Source organism: Homarus americanus, unplaced genomic scaffold, assembly GCF_018991925.1.
Source record: "Homarus americanus isolate GMGI-L3 unplaced genomic scaffold, GMGI_Hamer_2.0 scaffold30535, whole genome shotgun sequence".
Classification (NCBI taxonomy): domain Eukaryota; kingdom Metazoa; phylum Arthropoda; class Malacostraca; order Decapoda; family Nephropidae; genus Homarus; species Homarus americanus.
Genome location: NW_024732440.1, coordinates 6,637,060 through 6,659,400, shown reverse-complemented (window position 1 = coordinate 6,659,400; position 22,341 = coordinate 6,637,060). Strand labels below are relative to the sequence as shown.

The 22,341-nt window shown below is 44.6% G+C and overlaps 1 protein-coding gene across 12 annotated transcripts in view; it reads left to right on the top strand.

Moving 5' to 3' along the window:
- LOC121868794 (CUGBP Elav-like family member 4) overlaps window positions 1–22,341 on the top strand; it is a 227,719-nt gene that overhangs the window by 44,704 nt on the left and 160,674 nt on the right. For 3 of the 12 annotated variants that reach the window (XM_042369732.1, XM_042369722.1, XM_042369715.1), the window contains exons 1-2: window positions 6,253–6,935; window positions 21,054–21,182. In XM_042369732.1, coding sequence (XP_042225666.1) covers window positions 21,077–21,182 — 106 coding nt within the window. In that variant the 5' untranslated portion in view covers window positions 6,253–6,935; window positions 21,054–21,076. Of the gene's footprint in view, window positions 1–6,248; window positions 6,936–7,903; window positions 7,926–21,053; window positions 21,183–22,341 lie in introns of those variants that run through there. The other 9 variants (XM_042369721.1, XM_042369729.1, XM_042369724.1 and 6 more) reach the window with 6 other exon arrangements.

The following is a 22,341-nucleotide window of genomic DNA, read 5'->3' as shown; positions in this document are numbered from 1 at the left end:
GGTATTCACAGACTTGATAGCTGTGATTTATTTTCTTAATTCATTTAAAGAGTTCTCTTTTGCCGGTCCATTCTCCATAAGTGAGTTATTTTTCACCAAGATAACTCCCTCGTGTGGCGCGGCTATCACCGTTATTGTGGATATAACTCCACCAGTGAAGTGAACAGCGGATAACAGAACCCAAGCACGATTGAAGTCACAGTCACCAGGAGACAGTGTACAGGGAAGTGATATAGATGATGATTAGAGCAGTGAGGAATTAAGTGTGGGTGGGTGGGTGTGGAGGAATACAATGTGTGTGGAGAAATTAAGTGTGTGTTGGGGAGTCCGTTTTAGCATGGAGGTAAAACGAAGGAAAAAGTGACACTAGTACGTTCATTTATTCTCGTTCCTTTATCCATTAATTGTGTTATTCTCCTTCGTTTGTTTCTGTCTTCGTCCGTTAGTGCATCTCTCTCTCTCTCTCTCTCTCTCTCTCTCTCTCTCTCTCTCTCTCTCTCTCTGTGTGTGTGCTTGCGCCCGGCGTCTGTCTTCTCATCTATGGTATTTCTTTCCCCAGGAGGTTGTTGGAGTATCTCTGTTCACCTCTGGAAAAATAAATAGTCTCAGATCTTTTCATTCCTGTCCTGCATTTCTTTCTCACCTTCCACCGATTCTTCTTACATTTCTCCCAACTCCTCCTCCTCCTACTATTCCTGTCCCTTTTCTCCCAGCTCCTCCTCCTCCCCCTTCGTCTTTTCTTCTTCCAGTCTCTTTTCTACCCAATCCTCATCCTCCTCCTCCTCCTTTCTTTTGAGTTCCTTTTCTCTCAACTTCTCCTTTTCGTCTGATCTTGTTCCTATACTCACTTTCCTCCTCTGTTCCCGGAGTCTTTTCATCCCATCCTCATTATCTTGCAGAACTTAAATAGAATACAATAAAGTACTTAGATTGAACATGGTGGCTTTTGTAGTGAACACAGAGCAAGAACAGTATACACGGGACTGAACAGGGTACACCAGTGATTTAGAACAGTACATCAAGAACAAACATGAACACAATTTCAGGGAACAAACAAACAAGTCTAATGAATATTCTACACTTAGTTTTGGCGAGATGTGATGAATTCAAAAGATTTCCCGTCGTTGGTTTCCATGGTGTGTAGTAAGAGACGCGCGGTGACCCTGAAGCGAGGAGTGTGTGGCCATGTGTAGAACCTCCCGTAGGGTGAGTGAAGGAGGACGTGGGGAGGCGATGCTAACACGCAGGCAGTCGTTCCTGTCTCCCAGATTTATTGAGAAATTACTTGGTAACGGAAGGTCAGCGAGGTCGATGGTCACCTTCAGTCTCGTTTAGTTTTGTTTGCTGCTGCTGCCGCGGTGGTGTTGTTCACGCTCACACATATTCGCTCATTTCCATTCTTTCATTATCACTTTTTACCACACCCATACAGTGCCAAATGTAGGTGGCTTTCTCTCTCTCTCTCTCTCGTGTGTGTGTGTGTGTGTGTGTGTAATTGTTTGTTCATGTGTGGTCATACATGGGCATGCATGCCTGCACACGTGATGCTCCACACACACACACACACACCCACCCACACATACAGTATATGCATATTTTATGCAATACAGTCACAGTGCGCTTGTCGCTTTTGCTACACGCACACGTGATATTAATTTATTTGCATTCTTTTCATGTCGACCTTATTTCGCGGGTTGGCTGTTCCCACTGAAATCATTTTATTTTTTTAATGGTAAGGCCATTAACCTTTAATTAGAATTTACCGAAATCGTTCCTCTTTATCGTGCATTTTCCATTACACAGAAACAATAAATAAAACCGCCCCAGTTCCGAGTGTATGTGTGTCCGCGCTTATCCCTAGTTCAACTGTTTACATGTTATTCATCCGTCAGGCGGAGTGAATGTAATCTGAATGAAATGGGTAAATGAATAAACAGACATTGTTTACACACACACACACGCACCGACATTTTATATATATATATATATATATATATATATATTTATATTGGTACTGCGTCCCCGTCACACTATCGCCGCCACAGCTTCCCTCCACCACCCGTCACACAGCCCGCCACGTTACCCGTCATGGTGTTCAACACAAAAAACACTGCGTTACGTCCGCTCTCACGTCACAACACAAAACTTCCATGTTTGGGTGGTTGCAGGGAGGCTGGTTGTGTGGCGTTAGGGGGATGGTGAGGGAAGGTGAGAGGGAGTAGAGGGTGAGGGAAGGCGAGAATGAGAAGGCGAGGGAGTGAGTTAAGAGGGGGGTAGAGAGTGAGGGTGGGAGGGATGGTAGATATTACGGAGTAATTCCCTTGTCCAGCCTCTCCCTTCTCCTCCTCCTCACCCTCCCTTCCCCCTCTCCCTTCTCCTCCTCTCCCTTCTCCTCCTACCCCGTCTCCTCTTCTTCTTCCTCCTTCCATTTCTCGTACCTTTCCACTTCCTCCCTTCTCCATATACCAACACCACCTCCATCCTCAATCCCTTCCCCTCCCCACCCACTCATCTTACCACCTACCCACTTCTTCCACATCCCCTTCTCCCCACGCCCAGTCATCACCTCCCTCCCCCCATTCCTCCCCGGCCATCTCCTACCCGTCCCTCCTCTCCTTCTTCCATTCCTGCTCTGCTTCTTCCTCCCCTCCCCTTCCCTCCCCTCTCCAGGGTTTAGCGCGGGCAGGGTCGCCATCAAACATGAATGGTGTATTAGACAAGTCACTTAGCCGCGATCAAATATTCAGGCCATCTACCAGAGCAGCTCCCACTTCCCCACCTGTGGATCTTGCTCTTCCCCGCGCTTCCCCAAACTTTCCCCACATACTACCACCCCCCTCACCCTCCGACTCCTTGCGAAATTTTTGTTATCCTGTTCTCAAAGTATTCTCCGAAGTCCCCATCCCTCATCCCCACCCCTTCACGGCCCGTCACTATTCCCCAAACTTTCCCATCCACCCCCATCCATCCCCAAAAATTTCCCCTTCCCCCCCATTCTAAACTTCTCCATCACCCTAACCCTCCCCCAAACTTTCCCTATAGGTCGTTTCCTAAACTTCACCTGCCCTCCCCAATACCTTACCCTAGTTTCCCTATTCAAAACATACACAAACCCCAGAAATTCCCCCGGCTTTACCCCTAAAATTCCCCCGCCATCCCCTACCTTTCCCAAGCACTTTTCCCCGCTCCTTCCCAGACTTTCTCCTCACAGTGCTCGATGCTGCCTGACTCTCACTCACTCTCCCTCCCTCTCTGATCTTCCTTGCTCCTTCCTGACAATCCCTGACGTCTCCGCCACACTCCCTAATCTTTCCTGGCACTTTGAAGCTACCCTTGGCACTCCCTGACTCTTCCTGACGCTCTTGAGAATCTCACTAACGCTTCCTGATATTTCTAAGACTCACTAACGCTTTCCAATTCGCCATGAATCTCCCTGACACTCTCCAACTCTCCCTGACACTCCCGACTCTCCTTAACATTCTCCCCGACTCTCCCTGACACTCCCAGACTCTTCCTAACAGACTCACCGACTCTTCCTAACACACTCCCCGACTCTCCCTGATGCTCCCCGACACCCCCTCATACTTCTCTACTCTCCCTGACTCCCACACTAACCCTGACCTACCATAACACCCGCCGACTATCCTCGATGCGTCCTTGACCCTAAACTCTCCCCTCCCTCACCCGCCTACACGCCCCTCCTCTCTTGACTGCTCTTCTCTCTCTCTCTCTCTCTCTCTCTCTCTCTCTCTCTCTCTCTCTCTCTCTCCCTCCACCCCTACCCCTCTCCTTCCTCTCCCCTCCTCCCCTACCTCCTCCCCTACCTCCCCTCTCCCCTACCCCTCTCCTTCCTCTCCCCTCTTCCCCTACCCCTCTCCTTCCTCTCCCCTCTTCCCCCTCCCCTCTCCTTCCTCCCTCCTCCCCTACCTCTCTCCTTCCTCTTCCCTCCTCCCCTACCTCTTCCTTCCCTCTTCCTCCTCCCCTACCTCTTTCCTTCCTCTTCCCTCCTCCCCTACTCCTTCTCCTCTCCCCTCCTCCCCTACCTCTCTCCTTCTCTCCCCTCTCCCCTACCTCTTTCCTTCCTCCCCTACCTCTCTCCTTCCTCTCCCTCCTTACCCCTCTTCCTCTTCCCCTCCCCCCCTCTTTCCTCTTCCCCCCTCCTCTCCTCCTCCCTTCCTCCTCCCCTCCTCCCCACTCTCCCCTCCTCCCCTACCTCTCTCCTTCCTCTTCCCTCCTCCCCTACCTCTTTCCTTCCTCTCCCCTCCTCCCCTCCTCCTTCCTCCCCTCCCCTACCTCTCTCCCCTCCTCCTTCCCTCCTCTCCCTCCTCCCCCCCTCTTTCCTTCCCCTCTCCCCTCCTTCCCCCTACCTCTCTCCCTTCCTCTCCCTCCTCCCCTACCTCTCTCCTTCCTCTTCCCTCCTCCCCTACCTCTTTCCTTCCTCTTCCCTCCTCCCCTACCTCTTTCCTTCCTCTTCCCTCCTCCCCTACCTCTCTCCTTCCTCCTTCCTCCTCTCTACCCCTCCTTCCTCTCCCCTCCTCCCCTACCTCTCCCCTCCTCCCCTACCTCTCTCCCCTTCCCCCTCCTCCCCCCTCCTCCTCCCACCTCCCCCTACCTCTCCTTCCTCTTCCTCCTCCCCTACCTTCCCTTCCTCTCCCCTCCTCCCCTACCTCTCCTTCCTCCCCCTCCTCCCCTCCTCCCCTACCTCTCTCCTTCCTCTTCCCCTCCTCCCCCCTACCTCTTTCCTTCCTCTTCCCTCCTCCCCTACCTCCTCCCTTCCTCTCCCCTCTCTCCCCTCTCTCCTTCCTCTCCCTCCTCTCCTACCTCTTTCCTTCCTCTCCCTCCTCCCCCTTTCTCCTTCTCTTCCTCCTCCCTACCTCTCCTTCCTCTCCATCCTCCCCTACCTCTTTCCTTCCTCTTCCCTCCTCCCCTACCTCTCTCTTCCTCTCCCCTCCTCTCCCACCCCTCTCCTCCCTCTCCTCCTCCCCTACCTCTGTCCTTCCTCTCCTCCTGTCCTTCCCTCCTCCCCCTCCTCCCCCTCCTCTGTCCTTCCTCTCCCCTCCTCTCCTACCTCTCTCCTTCCTCTCCTCCTCCCCTCCTCTCCCTCCTCCCCCTACCTCTCTCCTTCCTCTCCCTCCTCCCCCTACCTCTCCTTCCTCTCCCCTCCCTACCTCTGTCCTTCCTCCTCCCCTCCTCTCCCTACCTCTCTCCTTCCTCTTCCTCCTCCTCTACCTCTCTTCTTCCTCTTCCCTCCTCCCCTACCTCTCTCCTTCCTCTCCCCTACCTCTCTCCTTCCTCTCCCCTACCTCTCTCCTCCTCCCCTACTTCTCTTCTACCCCTCTCCTCCTCTCCTCTTCCCATTTCCTCTCCCTTCTTCCTCTCATAACTCTTTTCTTTCTTATCTTAACATATTCATTCACTGGTACGTTATTCTCTTATTCTCCTTTATTTTCCATCAACAACCACAACTTTAAAACAACAAAACTATAAAACAAAAACAACAACTACAAAACAACAATTAAAACAAAATAAAAACAACTATAAAGCAATAAAAACAACAGCAACAACAACTATATAACAAACACAACAACTACAAAACAACAACTTAAAACAACAACTAAAAACAACAAAAACATCCTCAACAAAAACTACAAAACAATAACAAAGGCAACAATGAAAGTACCATCAGCTGGATATAAGTAACGTCATCACCACTACCACCACCACAATACTGTCACTATCATCACCATCACTAAACACAACCCCATTACGACCACTACCACTCATCACCACTGTCACTACCATCACCACACCACCACCAGCCTGACCTCCGCCTTCACCACCATCACCACCATCACCACTACGCCTCCTTCCTCTCTGTAAACATCGTGCATTCTTCATTCGTATCCAGTAGAAAAACTATACTTTCTCTTGATTCTCTTCCTACCCTATTTACTGTTTTTCTCTTATTTCCCACCTTTATCCTCTACAGGGACTCTCTATCTAGTGAGTTAGTGTGTTGTTATCACCGCCGACCTCTGCTCCATCATAACACCAGGTCTTTAAATTTCTGCTTTAACTTTCCTGGCCTCCACCTGTTCCCCTCGCTCTCTCTCCCCCTTACCTGGACGCTTCCCTCTTTCCCTCACGTACCTGCTGCCTCGCGCCCTCCCTCCCCTCACCCCTCTCCCCCCGGCGCCCTCCCTCCCTCACCTTGACGTGCTCCAGCAGCAGCAGCGTCGGGTGGGCCTCGGAAGGGGCGCCTCCCTCAGTCCGGGGAAGTGCGCTACGCTGAGAAGGTGTGCAGGTAGGAGTGGGAGAGAAAGGCCAAAGGGCAGAGTGGGAGGCCGCCAGCACCGTCCGCATAACAAGATGGCAGCAGCAGCAGGTTTGTCTCGCCACCCGCTCCTCCTGCTGCAGCGCCACCGTCGTCCACTCCAGTGATCCTTCTTATTGAACTGTCGAAACCCAGGCGAGTAGACAGTAGTGTTATTGTTGGGATAATTCACACAGCCACGCCACCACCGACGGAAGTAGCAACGGGAGGTATTTGTGCGAAAGTAACAAAGCCATAAATCTCTAGTTACGCGTGGCACGGCGCCAGTTGTGATGCAATTAGAATAATATGATAAATAACACGGAATCCAGTAGCGAACGCAAATTATTATTCATGAAGGCAATCAAGTGCAGTTGCTCCCGCAAAGAACAAAGTGCATAACGTTGAAGTCCCGTCCTTCCGCCATTTTGAAAATCTGCACCTCGGAGCTGGCCAACCAGAGCAGCTGACCGAGTGAGCGAGAAGAGAGTCGCAGGCCGGGAGAGTGGAAGCTGGGAGAGTGGCGGCGGGAGAGGTGAGGTGGTAGTGGCAGTGTGGGAGAGAGCGATAAGGGGCTGCAGGCAGTACGGTGGCCACTTGAACAAGAGCACCTAGACCCAAGGTGAGTCACTGACACAAATAAAGAGGTAGGGGGTGGTGGTGGCAGCCTCGACCCCCACACCACCACCACACCATGCACTAACGCCTCCTTCCAAAACAACCACACAACTTTAATTCTCCTTGCGGTGATTTGGCTGTGTGGCGTAATGCTGGAGACTGGGTGAGGGTGACACACACACACACACGCACGCACGCACTCACGCACGCACACACACACACACACACACAAGTGCACACATCACCTCCACCAGCAAGACTTACACTCACAGGTCACACACGCCTTTGCTGTAACCGGGCCATAAAATCAGTATCGAGTGGCCACCGGAATACTAAACGTGTGTTGTGTATTGTGTGGAATTGTGTTGGAAAGAAGACGAAAGACTACTTAATACAAACGAAATTGACAAATTATATAAGCGATAACAAACATACATAGTGACTATGGTAAAATACAACTGTATGGTTATATTATTTGTGAAGTTTTGCATATAGTGACTTTCTGAGAACAATAGTGGTAGATGGGAACACTAAGGGACACGTGAGCCACCATAACACAACATACCGCTGATAAACAGTGTTGTATCGGCTTGTGTGCTTCAACAATACACTTGGCTAAGACACGTCGTCGATCTAACGCCTCGTATGTTCCCAGTTTCTACTTCTTTATCCAGTAAAGTGTTTCGGGTCATCTGGGATATCGGTGTCGTAAGAACATTTATCATGCAAGGTGGAACGGCCAATCTCTCAATTAAAAGCTAGTCTCAGGACGCAGCCAAAGACGCCTTGGAGAGAAAAGTTGTAACACCTCGGCACCTTGTTTATGGTTTACTAGAAGTTGTTAGTGGTTTATTTACGAATGAAGTGAGTCTTGTAGCCACGATCACAATGCTTTTACGATACGGAACACTGACTGTCCTGAACACTTGTGGATTCTCGTGTGTGTGTGTGTGCGCGCCTGGTGAATCCACAACACAATGACCACGATTTTGAGGTAACAGCACGTTGCTATTCATATGAACTATACCTCCTCTCCTCTAAAACATCTCTGTTCCACACATCCTTAGAGATCAGGTGTGGATTGAGAATTAATATACATCCGTGATATAATTAAATGTTTTGGTACTCGTGCGCTGTGGAGGTTTGATCAGCATCAAGAAGGTCACATAGTTGTATTGACATTAAACCCGCTGTGTGCGAGTCAGAGTGAATAAGTGACATTGTTTACACATTAGTTGTATAATTGAGGATTCTGGCATGGTGATTGGTGAGATGCTGTGGGATGAGATGGAGGAGAGGAGGTGTTTCCCACAGGTTGATTTGTCGAAACTGTTTTGTGGTGAGAGGAAGGGAGGGGAGATTTACCTGTTGATTGGTCAGATCTTGTTGTGATGTGAATGAGTGTGATTGGTTGATTTTTTTTAGGGGGGGGGACTGGTCGAATATTTATTATGGTACGAGATTCTTATATTTTGATTTGGGTGAATGTTTGTTGTGAATGGATGGCTCTCTGGCCTTTGATTGGCCAGTAATTTTAAGAGCGGGATTAGCGTACTGTGATAGATTAAGTGCACGGTCATTATTATTATTAGTAGTAGTAGTAGTACTTGTAGTAATGACTGTAGCTCATTAATTGGTCAACTATTAATCCTATTACGAGTTGATTAGTCAAGTCGAATAAATGTCTGTATGATTGGAAGGTATATTACATCTTTTGTTAAGTAATGACACGATGAGGAGGAGGAGTTGCAGTTGTAGTTCCAGTACTTTTGTTAAGTGAACTACAAAACAAAGTAAAATAAACATCTTTTTTTCAACGCCATGAACTAAAAGACATGAATGCAATGTTTTTTTTTTATTGGTTGAGTTAATAAACATTTTTCTGCGTTGGTATACACTAATCTGTGTTTATTGTTGGTGTTGATATTAGTTATTGATACCTGTTCTGCATTACTTGTGATTGGGTGAATGTTTGTGGTGTTAAGGGATTTCTGTATTGCGATTGGTTGAATGTCACCTAGCAGCAAAGCAGATACCTAATGTAAATCGAAATTTGCGAATTCGTATTCAGGGACAAGTTGTTGGAGCTTCCAACAACTTGATGACATAAACCACTGACTCTTCAGGCTTCTACGCCCTTGACTCTTCAGGCTTCTACGCCCTTAACTCATGAGACATAAAGGCAAGCATGAACTTAGCATGCTTCCCTGTTGGGCGCTGTAAACGCTTCTGCGCTTCACCTTACACAAGGATGTAGGGGGTGCCCCCCCCCAAAAAAAAATGGTTGAATGTTTGTGTTGAGAAATTATTGTATTGTGATTGGTCGAATGTTTGTTGTGATGAAAGATTATTGTATTGTGATTGGTTGAATGTTTGTTGTGATGAGAGATTCTTTTATTGTGATTGGTCGAATGTTTGTTGTGATGAAAGATTATTGTATTGTGATTGGTTGAATGTTGTGATGAGATTCCTTTATTTTGATTGGTTGAATTGTATGCGAGATTCTTGAATTGTGATTGGTTGAAAGTTGTGATGATTCCTTTATTGTGATTGGTTGAATTTTGTGATGAGAGATTCCTTTATTATGATTGGTTGAATGTTGTGATGAGAGATTCTTGTATTGTGAGTTGGATAAGTTTAGGTTTAGGAGGGAGATAGGAAGGAACTGGTTCACAAATAGGGTGGTGGACGAGTGGAACAAGCTTAGCAACCTTGTAGTAAGTGCTGGAACGATGGAAAGTTTTAAAAGGAGGCTAGATAGATTCATGGATGATATACAGTAGAGTGGTAGTAACTCTCGACAGGAGCTGCCATGCACAGACCAACCGGCCTATTGCAGACTCCTTATTTTCTTATGTTCTTATAAATGTTTATTGTGATTATTCGTACAGTGTTGCTATACAGATCATTATGTAGATATTTGACAATATTCTCTCTCTCTCTCTCTCTCTCTCTCTCTCTCTCTCTCTCTCTCTCTCTCTCTCTCTCTCTCTCTCTTCTTTATCATGTGAGACAGATCATTACAGTTTAATGCCAAGTGACTAGTTAAATTGTTTACCACGTCGTTATTGAGAAATGCCTGGTAATGAACAGGTGTTTGGAAGTGACGAGTAATGGGTTAAACTGCTTGTTTGGTGTGATTACTGATGGATTAAACTGCTCGTTAGTCGTTAGTACTGTGGTTAGTTAAACTGGTTGTTAGGAATATGATCGTTGCTAAAACTGATGGTTGGGTGTGATGGAGACAGGTGCCACAAGATGAATCTGAGGGTGAGGAGAGCATGTGTGTGGCACGCTAAAGAGGCACTCTCCAAAGAGACCTGACTTACGCACACGGTTTACAGGTGCACCAGCTGAAGAGCGCACACACACACACACACACACACACACACACATATATACTCACACACACACACACTCACATGCTGATTCACTTATATGCAATCAGTTCCACATACACTTGAAAGAAAATCAAACACAAAGAAACATACAAAAACACACAACGACAAACATAGGAGCAAGTACAGCCACCAGTGAGGTGGGGTTCTGCAACAGGTGCGGTACGACGTTGACTCCAGGGAGCCGGCGGCACCCCCTTGCTGCCGACATGATAACTCAGTCTTTTCCCGGTGACCATTATTCAACCTATTATGCACCCCCTTAACACACATTTATCCGTGTTTTCATACCTGTCTCTGATTCACATTAGTGGTTTTATAATCATCCTTGTCAGTTCCATAAAGGTTTCATCGATCGCTTTGAAACAACGTCAAGACCTTCAACTGCTCTTACGTCTGGAAGTTTAAGGGAGACGAACAGACAGATGAATCGCCCTACTTTGATTTCGGATTTAACTGAGTAAATACGACTAGATGCATTTACCAGTAGCTATACACGTATTGAAAAATGAAATAATCTACCACTAACTCAGCCATGCATTATCTAAGCTTAGGTAAAGGGATTTTGCTTTATATTTACGAAAATCAATAGCCACATTTTTGTTTTTATACATTGCGCGAACTTTTCATACTTCCATAGATGAAAGTTCTTCCTTATATTTCGTCCCTGTAAGCAAAGTACACCCCTGGCAGGAAGGTGTAGAGAGGTGTGGTTGAGGACGGAGGGCGGATGCTATCGTTAATTGAGGGGTGTTGGGTGTTGGGAGGTAGTGTGGGCGTGTGGGTGTGGGAGGTCTAGTTGTTAGGGAGAGAGAGAGAGAGAGAGAGCGCTGCCTGGATGGGGGGGGAGGGGGGGATGCTGCTGCCGGTGGACATGTATCTGATATTGATTTATTGGTTGGCTGTGTGTACGTGTCCTTTCTCCCTCCACTCATACACACACACACACACACACACACACTCACACTCTCTCTCTCTCTCTCTCTCTCTCTCTCTCTCTCTCTCTCTCTCTCTCATTACCTCTACCTTTTCTCCTCTTCATTTTTTCTGTTCCTCTTCTCTTCTTTCTCAATTTCTTTTCCCTCCACATTCTCTTCTTCTCCCTTTTCTGTCCTCCTTTATCTCCTCCTCCCTTCCTGGCACTTTTCCCCTCCGCCATCTCCTGTTTCTTTAAATTCTCCTTCTCCCATTCCACAACCACCTCATCTCTCCTTTTCCTCTTTTATTCTATTTCTTATTCTCCCCTTCCTCCTGTTTCTCTTCTCCTTCTCCCTCCACCCCTATCCTCTCTCTTCTCCACGCTCTCCACCTCCTCTTTCATCCATTTCTCCTTCTCCTTCATCTCTCTCTCTTCCCCCATTTCTCTTTCCCCTCTTTCTCCTCACTTTTCTTACCGATCTTCCTCCTCCCCTTTTCCTTTTTTTTCTCTTCGCACCATCTTCACTCCCTCTCCCAGTTTACCTCCACCATCTTTATCTACTTCAATTTCACTTGTATCTCTCTCTCTCTCTCTCTCTCTCTCTCTCTCTCTCTCCCTCTCCTCTCTCTCTCTCTCTCTCTCTCTCTCTCTCTCTCTCTCTCCCATTTCCTCTCTTTCTACTTCATCCACACAATCTCTACCTTTCCCTCTTCCTTCGCCCTCCTTATCCCCCCCTATCCTCCCCTTCCATTACTACTAATACGAACAAAGACAATAATAACAACAGCAACATCATAATAAATAATAATAATAATAATAATAATAATAATAATAATAATAATAATATAGTTGTAACTTTTGTAATGTTCTGTACTAAACTGTAACTATCACTCCAAGTTGAACACTGTATTGCTGGTTGTTATATCTGTGCTACATAATCCCTGTAGCTCACTGTATTACTGTAACTAATACAATACTAGAGCGTTACTGTATCTTCACTGTAATAGGTATAGTACAGTACAGAGGGGGGGGGGGTTGTGTTGCTCCCACGTTTATTCTCAGACTCCTCCTTACTCTTTTATTGCCTTTTAATCGATGTTTCCCCTTTTGTTTGCCACCTCCTAATTTCTTTCACCTGTTTGCTATATTCCTGTTCTTACCTCCCTCTCCCCCTCCTTCTTTCCTTCCCACTCACTCACTCTCTCTCTCTCCCTTCCTTCCACATCTCTCTCCTCCTTCATTCCACACTCCCTCCTCCATGTACATATCTCTGCTGCCTTCTCCTCTCCTTTACTTCCTCCCTTCATGCCCTCCCTCCCTCCCTCTCACTTCCCTTCTGCTTCACTCCCTGCCTCCCTCACCTCACTATTTGCCTCTCCCTGCCTCCCTCCCTCAGGTGGTAGCAGGTTGGTCAGGTTTCCAGCGCCCTCTTGCGTCTCCCTCTTTAGGCCGCTGTTGACTGTTTACACTTCTGCTGCCGCTGTCTTGTTTTTGTTCTTGTTGCTAATGGTATTGTTGTTGTTGTTGTTGTTGTTGCTGATGGTGTTGGCTCTGTTGTTGTTGTTGCTAATGGTGTTGTTGCTGATGGTGTTGGCTCTGTTGTTGTTGCTGTTGCTAATGGTGGTGTTGCTGTTTGCTGATGGTGTTGGCTCTGTTGTTGTTGCTGTTGCTAATGGTGTTGTTGTTGTTGTTGCTTTGATGATTATTTGGCTCTGTTGTTTTTTGCTGTTTGCTAATGATTGTTGTTTGCTGCTGTTGCTGATGGTGTTGGCTCTGTTGTTTATCTAATAATTGTTGTTGCTATTGTTTTTGTTTGCTTCCTGTGCAAATGGTATCGAACTACTCCTGCTGTTGCTCATGTGTCGCTTTCTGCTTGCTGCTATTGTTATTGACACTGCTGCTCAAATTATTTAGTGTTGGTACTATTATTTGTACTGTTTTTATTTTGTTGGTACTGCTGCTTTTTGTTGTTATTTGTGCTTCTACTTATGATGTTATTGTTGTTGGTACTTCTACTACTATTGTTATTGTTGATGGCGTTGCAGATGTTATTATTGGTGTTGTTGGTACCGCCTATCTTACTGTTACGTTCATGTTGCTGTTGTCATTGCTGTTGGTATGTACTGTTGTTGTTGTTGCTACTGTTGTTGTTGCTACTGTTGTCATTGTTATTGTTTATTACTGTTGTCCTTGTTGTTGCTGCTACTGTCACTTGTTGTTTTCTGCTTTTGTCATTGTTGTTGTTGCTGATGTTGTCATTATTATTAGTGATGACATTGATATTGTTGATACAGTTTTGTAGTTGTTTTGTTGTTGTTTTGTTGTTGTTTTAGTATATTATTTTTTAATGTTTCTATTGTCATGGTTTTTGCTGTTTATTTGTCATGTTTGTTGTTGTTTGCTCTTGTCATGTTGTTTTTCCTTGTTATCTTGTTGCTGCTGCTGTCATATTTATTATTGTTGCTGCTGTTGTCATGTTGTTATTATTTGCTGCTACTGTTGTCATGATTTGTTGCTGCACTGTTGTCATGTTGTTGTTGTTGTTGTTCCTGCTGTTGTCATGTTGTTGCTGCTGCTGTTGTCATGTTGCTGTTGTCATGTTGTTTGTTGCTGCTGCTGTCATGTTGTTATTTGCTATCTTATTTGCTGCTGCTGCTTTTGTGATGTTGTTGTTATTTGCTGCTACTGTTGTCATGTTGTTGTTGTTATTTGTTCCTGCTGTTGTCATGTTGTTGCTGCTGCTGTTGTCATATTGTTGTTATTGCTGCTACTGTTGTCATGTTGTTGTTGTTGTTGTTCCTGCTGTTGTCATGTTGTTGCTGCTGCTGTTGTATTGCTGTTGCTGTGTTATTTATTTTGTTGCTGCTGGTGTCATGTTGTTATTTGTTGTTGTTGTTATTTATTTGTTATTATTTGTCGTCGTTGTTGTTGTTGTTGTTGTTGGTTATTTGCTGCTGTTGTTGTCGTATTGTTGCTGCTGCTGTTGTCATGTTGTTGTTGCTGCTGCTGCTGTTGTCATGTTGTTGTTGCTGCTGTTGTTGTTGTCGTTATTTATTTGTTGTTATTTGCTGCTTGCTTATGTTGTCGTATTTTTTTGCTGCTGCTGTTATCACTGTTGTTACTGCTGCTGTGTCGTAGTATTTGTTGCTGCTGCTGTTGTCATGTGTTGCTGCTGCTGCTGTTGTCATGTTGTTTCTGCTGCTGTTGTCATGTTGTTGATGCTGTTGTTCATGTTGTTGCTACCTGCTGTTTGTCATGTTGTTGTTGTTGCTGCTGCTATTTGTCATTTTGTTGTTGCTGCTGTTTGTTGTCGTTGTTTATTTGTTATTTGTTGTTGCTGCTTACTTGCTGTTTTGTCATGTTGTTGCTGCTGCTGTTATCATGTTGTTGCTGCTGCTGTTGTCATGTTGTTGTTGTTGTTGTTATGCTTGCTTGCTGCTGCTGTTGTTGTCATGTTGTTGTCTGCTGTTGTCATGTTTGCTGCTGCCTTTATCATGTTGTTGCTGCTGCTGTTGTCATGTTGTTGTTTGCTTCTGTTGTTGTTTAACCTGCTTTGTTGCTGCTTGTCATGTTGTTGATGCTTTTTTGTCATGTTGTTATACTGCTTATTTGTCATGTTGTTGTTGTTGCTGCTGCTGTTGTCATTTTGTTGTTGCTGCTTTGTTGTTGTCGTTGTTTGTTGTTGTTGTTATTTGCTGCTGCTTCCTTATTTTGTCATGTTATTGCTGCTGCTGTTGTCATGTTATTTACCTCTGTTTATCATGTTGTTGTTATTTCTGTTTGTCATTTTATTTATTTGCTGCTGTTTTATTTGTCGTTTTTGTTGTTGTTGTTGCTTGCTGCTGCTGTTGTTCATGTTGTTGTTGTTTGCTCTGCTTTGTCATGTTGTTGTTGTTTGCTGCTGCTGTTGTCATGTTGTTGTTGGTGGTGGTGTCAATCGTATCGTTGCTTCTTCTGCTGGCTTAGTCACTATTGTTTTTATTTGCTGCTTTTGTCTTTGTTATTGTGTTGTTGCTGTTCCTGCTTTTATATTTCCTTATTCTCATTTATTTTCTCCCTTTCGTCCTGCTAATCATCCTCTTTCTTTTTGTCCCTCCATCTCCTTCCTCACCTCTACCCTCCATCTCTCTCTTACCTCTCTACCTCATCTCCCCTCTCACCTCCACCTACCTCTTCCACCTCTCACCTCCACCTCTCTACCTCCTTCCACCTCTCTACCTCTACCTTTCTACCTCCACCTCCACACCTCTACCTCACCATCTCCACCTCTCTACCTCCACCTCCACCTGTCTACCTCTTCATCTCCCACCTCTCTACCTCCCACCTCTCTACCTCCACTTCCACCTCTCTACCTCTACCTCTCTCCCTCCCCTCCACCTCTACTCACCATCTCACCTCTACCCCCACCTCCACACCTCTACCTCTCACCTCCCACCTCTCTCCCACCTCCCTACCTCACCATCTCCTCTCTACCCCCACCTCCCACACCTCTACCTCCCCTCTACCTCCCCACCTCTCCTCCCCCTCCCACCTTCCACCGTAAATTTCCCTCCTGTTCTTTGTTGATTATTACTTGTCTCCCATGAAGTGTTTGATTATAGCCTCAATAAAGTGTCTAGCCTCAAAAAGTTACTTAATGTTTGCCTCCATAATTCTCCATTTCCTCCAACATTTTTCGTAAGTTTCCCTCCCTCCTCCATCCCCCCCTTCCCTTCACCTCCCTCTTCCCTTCACCCCTCTTCAGGTGGTCGTTCTTTATCCTCCTTCCTTCCCTTCCCTCAGGTGGTCGCTCTCTCCTCTCCCCTTCCCCTGGTGGTGTGTTTCCTCCTCCCCAGTCCTCTCAGATACAGGCTTCGTTGTCCGATAGTGTAATTCGTGATGAGTTATTTGATTCGTCTCGATGATTTATTAATTTTCATAAAGAATTTTGAATTCATCGATGATAAAAATCATCAATGTTAGTCTTAAGTCATCGACAAGATTGTTTGATTCACCACTGTGTTTATGCATCAGGGCCAAAAAGTGTATTTTGAATGCATTTCGTTATATCATTATCATATTTTTGTGTATTTGTGTATTTCCATGCGTGTTTGTTTGTGTATCTGTATATGTATGAATTTGTGTATTTGTTTCTGTTTGTGTATATGTTTGTGTGTTGTTATATGTGTGAGTTTGTGTGTGTGTGTGTGTGTACTCGCGCAATCACGAACATAAGCCCGAAAGATGGCGCTGTAGTGTGTCATTAGCGTTTGGTACAGTTTCGAACAGGGTATAAAGGAATTTTTGTTCATAATTGTACTACGTATTCAGTCACATTAATACACACCTACAAACAAGAACCGCCGTAACGCTTCTCATGTATGCCAAAAATTTAACAAACTTTCATTATTGAGGAACACGCGCACACACACACACACGCACACACACACACACACACACACACACACGCAGTCATCATTTATAATACTTTTTTATTGATGGTTCCAATTAAATACTTTTACAGTAATAATAAATTTAGAAATAATATGCTGCTCTTTCATTAATTGTCTCCCTATTTGAATATGTTTTCCCCTGTTGTTTCATGTGGCCTTATGACAGGATTCAGCCATTCACACACCATGTTTTCCTCTTTGTAGCCAATCCCAATGCAGTATTTAGTCTAAGCCCAGAAGTCACTGATTATGCAGGTAACGAATAACCAATCCAGATCTAGAATGACCATGATGTCATTGATTATACAACCAATCACATGCCAGACAGATTCTCTCCACCAGTGAGGCTGCAGCACTGCAGGGTTCAGGTGTGATTAAAGGTTCTCCACAGTTAAATTTTTCTGGGACAATTTTCAATTTCTGTGTCGGCTTGCATTCTTTTGTCTGTGGCTAAGCTTAATGTATTTACAATATCCCTGTTGTTTACTGAAGTATTCCACACATTTTAGAGAACAGTAGCTGTTTAGTGACAATATGAGCGCCGCTGATCTGTCCACAACACCCAACCAGGTACCAGAGCCTCCTCCTGAGACGCTCCTTCAGCAGAGCTGACCAACACCTGTTGTTACTTCAGGAAATAAGCCTTACTGAACACTCGCCTGGTGCCTCAGGGGGAGGATATGACGTAACTCATAATTAATCATGTTTAAATTTAAGATAATTTGTATTTTCTTTTAATTGTGGGGTGTAGTTTGTGGACAAGTCAGTGACGGCATCAATGCAACTCTGTGGCGTGGTGGTGTAGTTGAATTTTGACCTATCGATGTTGTACTCTCTCGTGATGTGAACATGTTCACCAATCTGTATTCCAAGATTTAGAACCCAAACTCATTAAACCACAAGAACTATAACAAGTAAATTACACGAAGTAGATTGGAAAAGAAAGTCTGTGATTTTTAGAGAATTTGTTGTAAAATGTCACAGAAAAATAGAGATCAAGACTCAAGATCTTTTAAAAGGTTAAACTCCTAAGATCTCTTCCTTGTCTCTTATAAGGGTCAGTAAAGCCAACCGAATGTTAACTTACTAAAGTTGTATCACTAAATTCGAATACCTCTGAGAAAATTAAGTGAAATCAAGTTTGGCAAAGCATAGTTGAAGAACCAAATTATATTAAGATTCTCAAGTTAAAAACAACTTTGAGCCAAATTTCAATGACAAAAGGACGACAATGCTCCCGTGTCATGTGGCCCCTGGCAGGTGTGTACTCCGCTGTGTGATGGTGATCTAAGTAGTGTGTCTATGGATCTCATTCTTAATAGGCCCCAGTCCGTGTAGGTCCTATTTCTAGCAGGTCCCAGTCCTAGTAAGTCCCAGTAAAACCCAGTTCTAGTAGACTCCAGTCCTAGTAGATCCAAGTCCGTGTTGGTCCTAGTACTAGTAGGACCCAGTCCTAGGTTCCGTCCTAATAGATCCCAGTCCTAGTCAGTCCCAGTTCTAGTAGGTCGCAGTTCTAGTTGGTCCAAATTCTAGTAGGTCCCAGTTCTAGTTGGTCCCAGTCTTTGTAGGTCCCAGTACTAGTAAGTCCCAGTTCTATTTGGTCACAGCTCTAGTAGGTCCTAGTTCTAGTAGGTCTTAGTTCTAGTAGGCCTCAGTCCTAGTAGGTTTCAGTCCTAGTAGGTCCCAGTTCTAGTAGGTCCCAGTTCGAGTTGGACCTAGTCCTAGAGTCCCAGTCCTAGTAGGTTTCAGTCCTAGTAGGTCCCAGTTCTAGTTGATCCCAGTTCTAGTTGGACCTAGTCCTAGTAAGTCCCAGTCCTAGTAGGTTTCAGTCCTAGTAGGTCCCAGTTCTAGTTGATCCCAGTTCCAGTTGGTCCCTGTTCTAGTTGGTCCCAGTTCTGGTAGGTCGGCTTAGTAGGTCCCAGGCCTAGTTGGTCTTAGTCCTTGTAGGTCCTAGTTCTAGTAGGTCTTATCTCAGTAAGTTTTAGTTGGTCTCAGTCCTAGTAAGTCCCAGTCCTAGTAGGTCCTAGTTCTAGTTTGTTTTAGTATGTCCCAGTCCTAGTAGATCCCAGTTCTAGTTGGTCCTAGTTCTAGTTGGACTCAGTTTTAGTAGGTCCCAGTCCTAGTAGATCCTTGTCCTAGTTGGTCCTAGTCCTTGCAGGTCCTTGTTCTAGTAGGTCCTAGTCTTAGTAAGTCCCAGTCTTAGTAAGTCCCAGTCCTTGCAGGTCCTTGTTCTAGTAGGTCCTAGCCTTAGTAAGTCCCAGTCTTAGTAAGTCCCAATCCTAGTAAGTCCCAGGCCTAGTAGGTCCTAGTTCTAGTAGGTTCCAATCTTAGTAGGTTCTAGTTGGAATCAGTCATCGTAGGTTCCAGTCCTAGTAGGTCCCAGTTCTAGTAGGTTCTAGTACGACCCACTCCTAGAAGGTCCCAGACCTAGTAGGTTCCAGACCTAGTAGGGTCCAGACCTAGTAGGTTCCAGACCTAGTAGTTCCCAGTCTTAGTAGGTCCCAGACCTAGTAGGTTCCAGACCTAGTAGGTTCCAGACCTAGTAGGTTCCAGACCTAGTTCCCAGTCTTAGTAGGTCCCAGACCTAGTAGGTTCCAGACCTAGGTTCCAGACCTAGTAGGTTCCAGACCTAATAGGTTCCAGACCTAATAGGTCCCAGACCTAGTAGGTTCCAGACCCAGTAGGTTCCAGTCCTAGTAGGTCCCAGACCTAGCAAGTCCCTGACCTACTGGGTCCACCCAGTCCCAATAGTCCTCGTTCCTAATAGGCCCATTCCGTATATATTTATTTCCCAGTCCAATTAGTTCCTAGTCCTAATTGGTCCCAGTCTTAAGTGACCTTAATCCCAGCTAGCTCAGTTACTATTGTTCCACAGTCCTTATAGTTGCTCAGGTCACCGAGCACAACACGTGGAGTATACATGACCTGCGCATCGCCTATAAGTACATTAAACTGGAAAAAAAGAGATTGTAATAATAGTAATAATTAATAATAATAATAATAATAATAATGATAACAGTAATCATATTAATAATAGTAATAGTAATCATTATGATTACATTAACTAATAAATAAGATTGTGATAAATAATTTTAATAATATTAATGCTATGAAAATTTTAATAATAATAATATTAATAATAATAATAATAATAATAATAATAATAATAATAATAATAATAAAGGTATTCACAGTAACAAAAGATGGAAATAGCAATTAAAGAACTTGACCAATGTAACACCAACTATTGACCACGATCTAAGACATGTTCACTGGTGTCATCTTGTTTCACACACTTTAATGTCACCAACTCAACAACCAAAAAAATAAGTAAAATTTTTTTATCTTTTTTCATTTGTTCATTAATTTCAATCCAAAGTGAATGCAGTGCTAAACTTGGTGTGAACTGACGCTACCTGCAGGTGTAATTGGTTGATGGATCATTAGCTGCTGCTGTTCCCCCCAACCCCCCACACATCCGCTATCCCTATACTATCCACTTTCACTCAGATTTTTGTGGATATTTGACCCCACCACCCCCCTACGTTCACTCTGTTCCCAATTTTTTATCGAGTTTCACATTTTTGTATTTTATCTTAATCAAGCTTCCCTATTTTTGTCACCTTTATTAATCCCTGTAAATTTTTGTCTCACCTGTTGTGAAGCTCCCTGTTTTTTATCTGGACCTTAATCAAACCCCCTATTTTGTCTTACCTGTCCGGTATTTTACATTTTGTGGCATTTTTACTTTGAAAAGTTAGCATTTGCGAATGAGACAATGTTTTCCAAATCCCATATTTTTTTCTGTTATTTTGGATAATTAGTCCGTGATTTTCTGAACTTGGAATACAGACATTTTACCCTCGCAGTTTGACCTCTGCATACACAGAGATTACCCAAGAAAATTGCACACCAAAAGTACTCGTGAAATCTCTTTTTTGGATTTGTTTTTCTTTATACATATTTTTGTATTTTTGGGTGAATCTCGTGTCCCACACCAAAACTCACAAAGAGCTGCTATATCCTCTTCTCCGCGTCACTACCACCACGTTACAGAAACTTGGCAATTTGATGTAGTTTTTTACTGACTATGAAGTCGATTTTTCGAGGAGTCAGAGACTTAAGCTGTCTTGTAATGACACTCCTAGTCGGTAGTTCAACATTTGATGAGTATTGTGTCGATGATGCTAATGAGGGAGGTTGACATGCAGAACCACATTCCCTCTTCTCTCTAGTAATCGCACATGTCTTCATTTGTCTAACATTAAGCAAACCTGAAGTTGAAGCCAAAAAAATAAAAATAATGTAACATAATTGTGCAGTGAAACAGCGCCTGAAGAAGGACTACAACAGGGTTCCTCTCGTCATTTCAGAGGACAGGAAACTGTTCGTGGGCATGCTAAGTAAACAACAGACAGAAGAGGATGTACGGCAGCTCTTCCAACCCTACGGGAACATTGAGGAATGCACCATACTGAGGGGGCCGGATGGCGCCAGTAAAGGTAGGATTCAGGATGGGCCACCCAGGAGCATGCGGGGCAACGAGGACCAGGAGGAGGAGGAGGGGCAGGAGAGCCAGACTGGCAGAAAGGAGGAACTGGTACAGGGGAAGAGAGAGACATTTGGATGATGGGGCAAATTTTATGACAAAGGATAAATATTGTGAAGAAAAAAAATTGTAGAGTGGGGAAGTTAAGAATGAGAAGAAACCACAACCATCCATTTGGGACTGTGAAGAAGGATGGTGGAGAGGAGAGGGATGGTGAGGGACGGAGGGAGGAGGGGAGGTTGTCGAGAGGCCCTTGACAACCTTGGCCGCACTGTTCATGTCTGCTTTTGCATGCTACCCTAGTTGGCCCTGCTTGTTGCCCCCCACTGTTCCTAGTACACGAGTGAGGGTGGTGGCGGCCCAGCTGCCCCACCACCCCCTGCAACACTTGTCAAGCTCACTGTTTACTACAAGTGTCTCTTGACTGTATTACTACTAGCATGTGCAAAGGTCAAAATTCATGTCCCTGTATTGATATAGATTTTCAGAGTTTCCAGGAATTATGACAGGACTACCAAAGGCTTCGACAGCTGCCTGTACACAGGAACAAGTTGGGTGTAAACTAAGTCACTATTTAATATTTTCTCTATTATAAACATACTATATATGTACATTTGCCATGTTAATAATACTATGTATATCCATGTATATATCAGTTTACTACGCCTTTAAAATACATATGTATATTGGATCCATTGACAATACTATTAACATGTACCACTTTCCTTATTAACATTTCCCATGTTGGTATTGCATAACAGGAAGTTCAGGCTACTAAAATTTTGCCAACTTTTCTGAAAGGAAGAGTTTAAGCTGACTCTTGTTAAGGTATGATGTGAACTGAATTTGATTGTTTGATACAAATGTTTTCAGCTTTTTATTCCAGAACTCAACAGGAAAAATGATGTGACAAACCTTAGCTTGTAGGACTCCCGGGTCTCTCCTTCAGTAGTAAGTGAGGCTGGGGGCGTGTTTATAGTGGTGCGAATATGAGCTTGTTTCTCCCTTATCCCGGACATAAGTTGTTGTCTGAAGTTTCTGAAACGTAGAAATGTTGTTCCAGAAGAGACTAAAAAATGTAAATGTAAAATGTTTTGAGCACACGAGAGAAA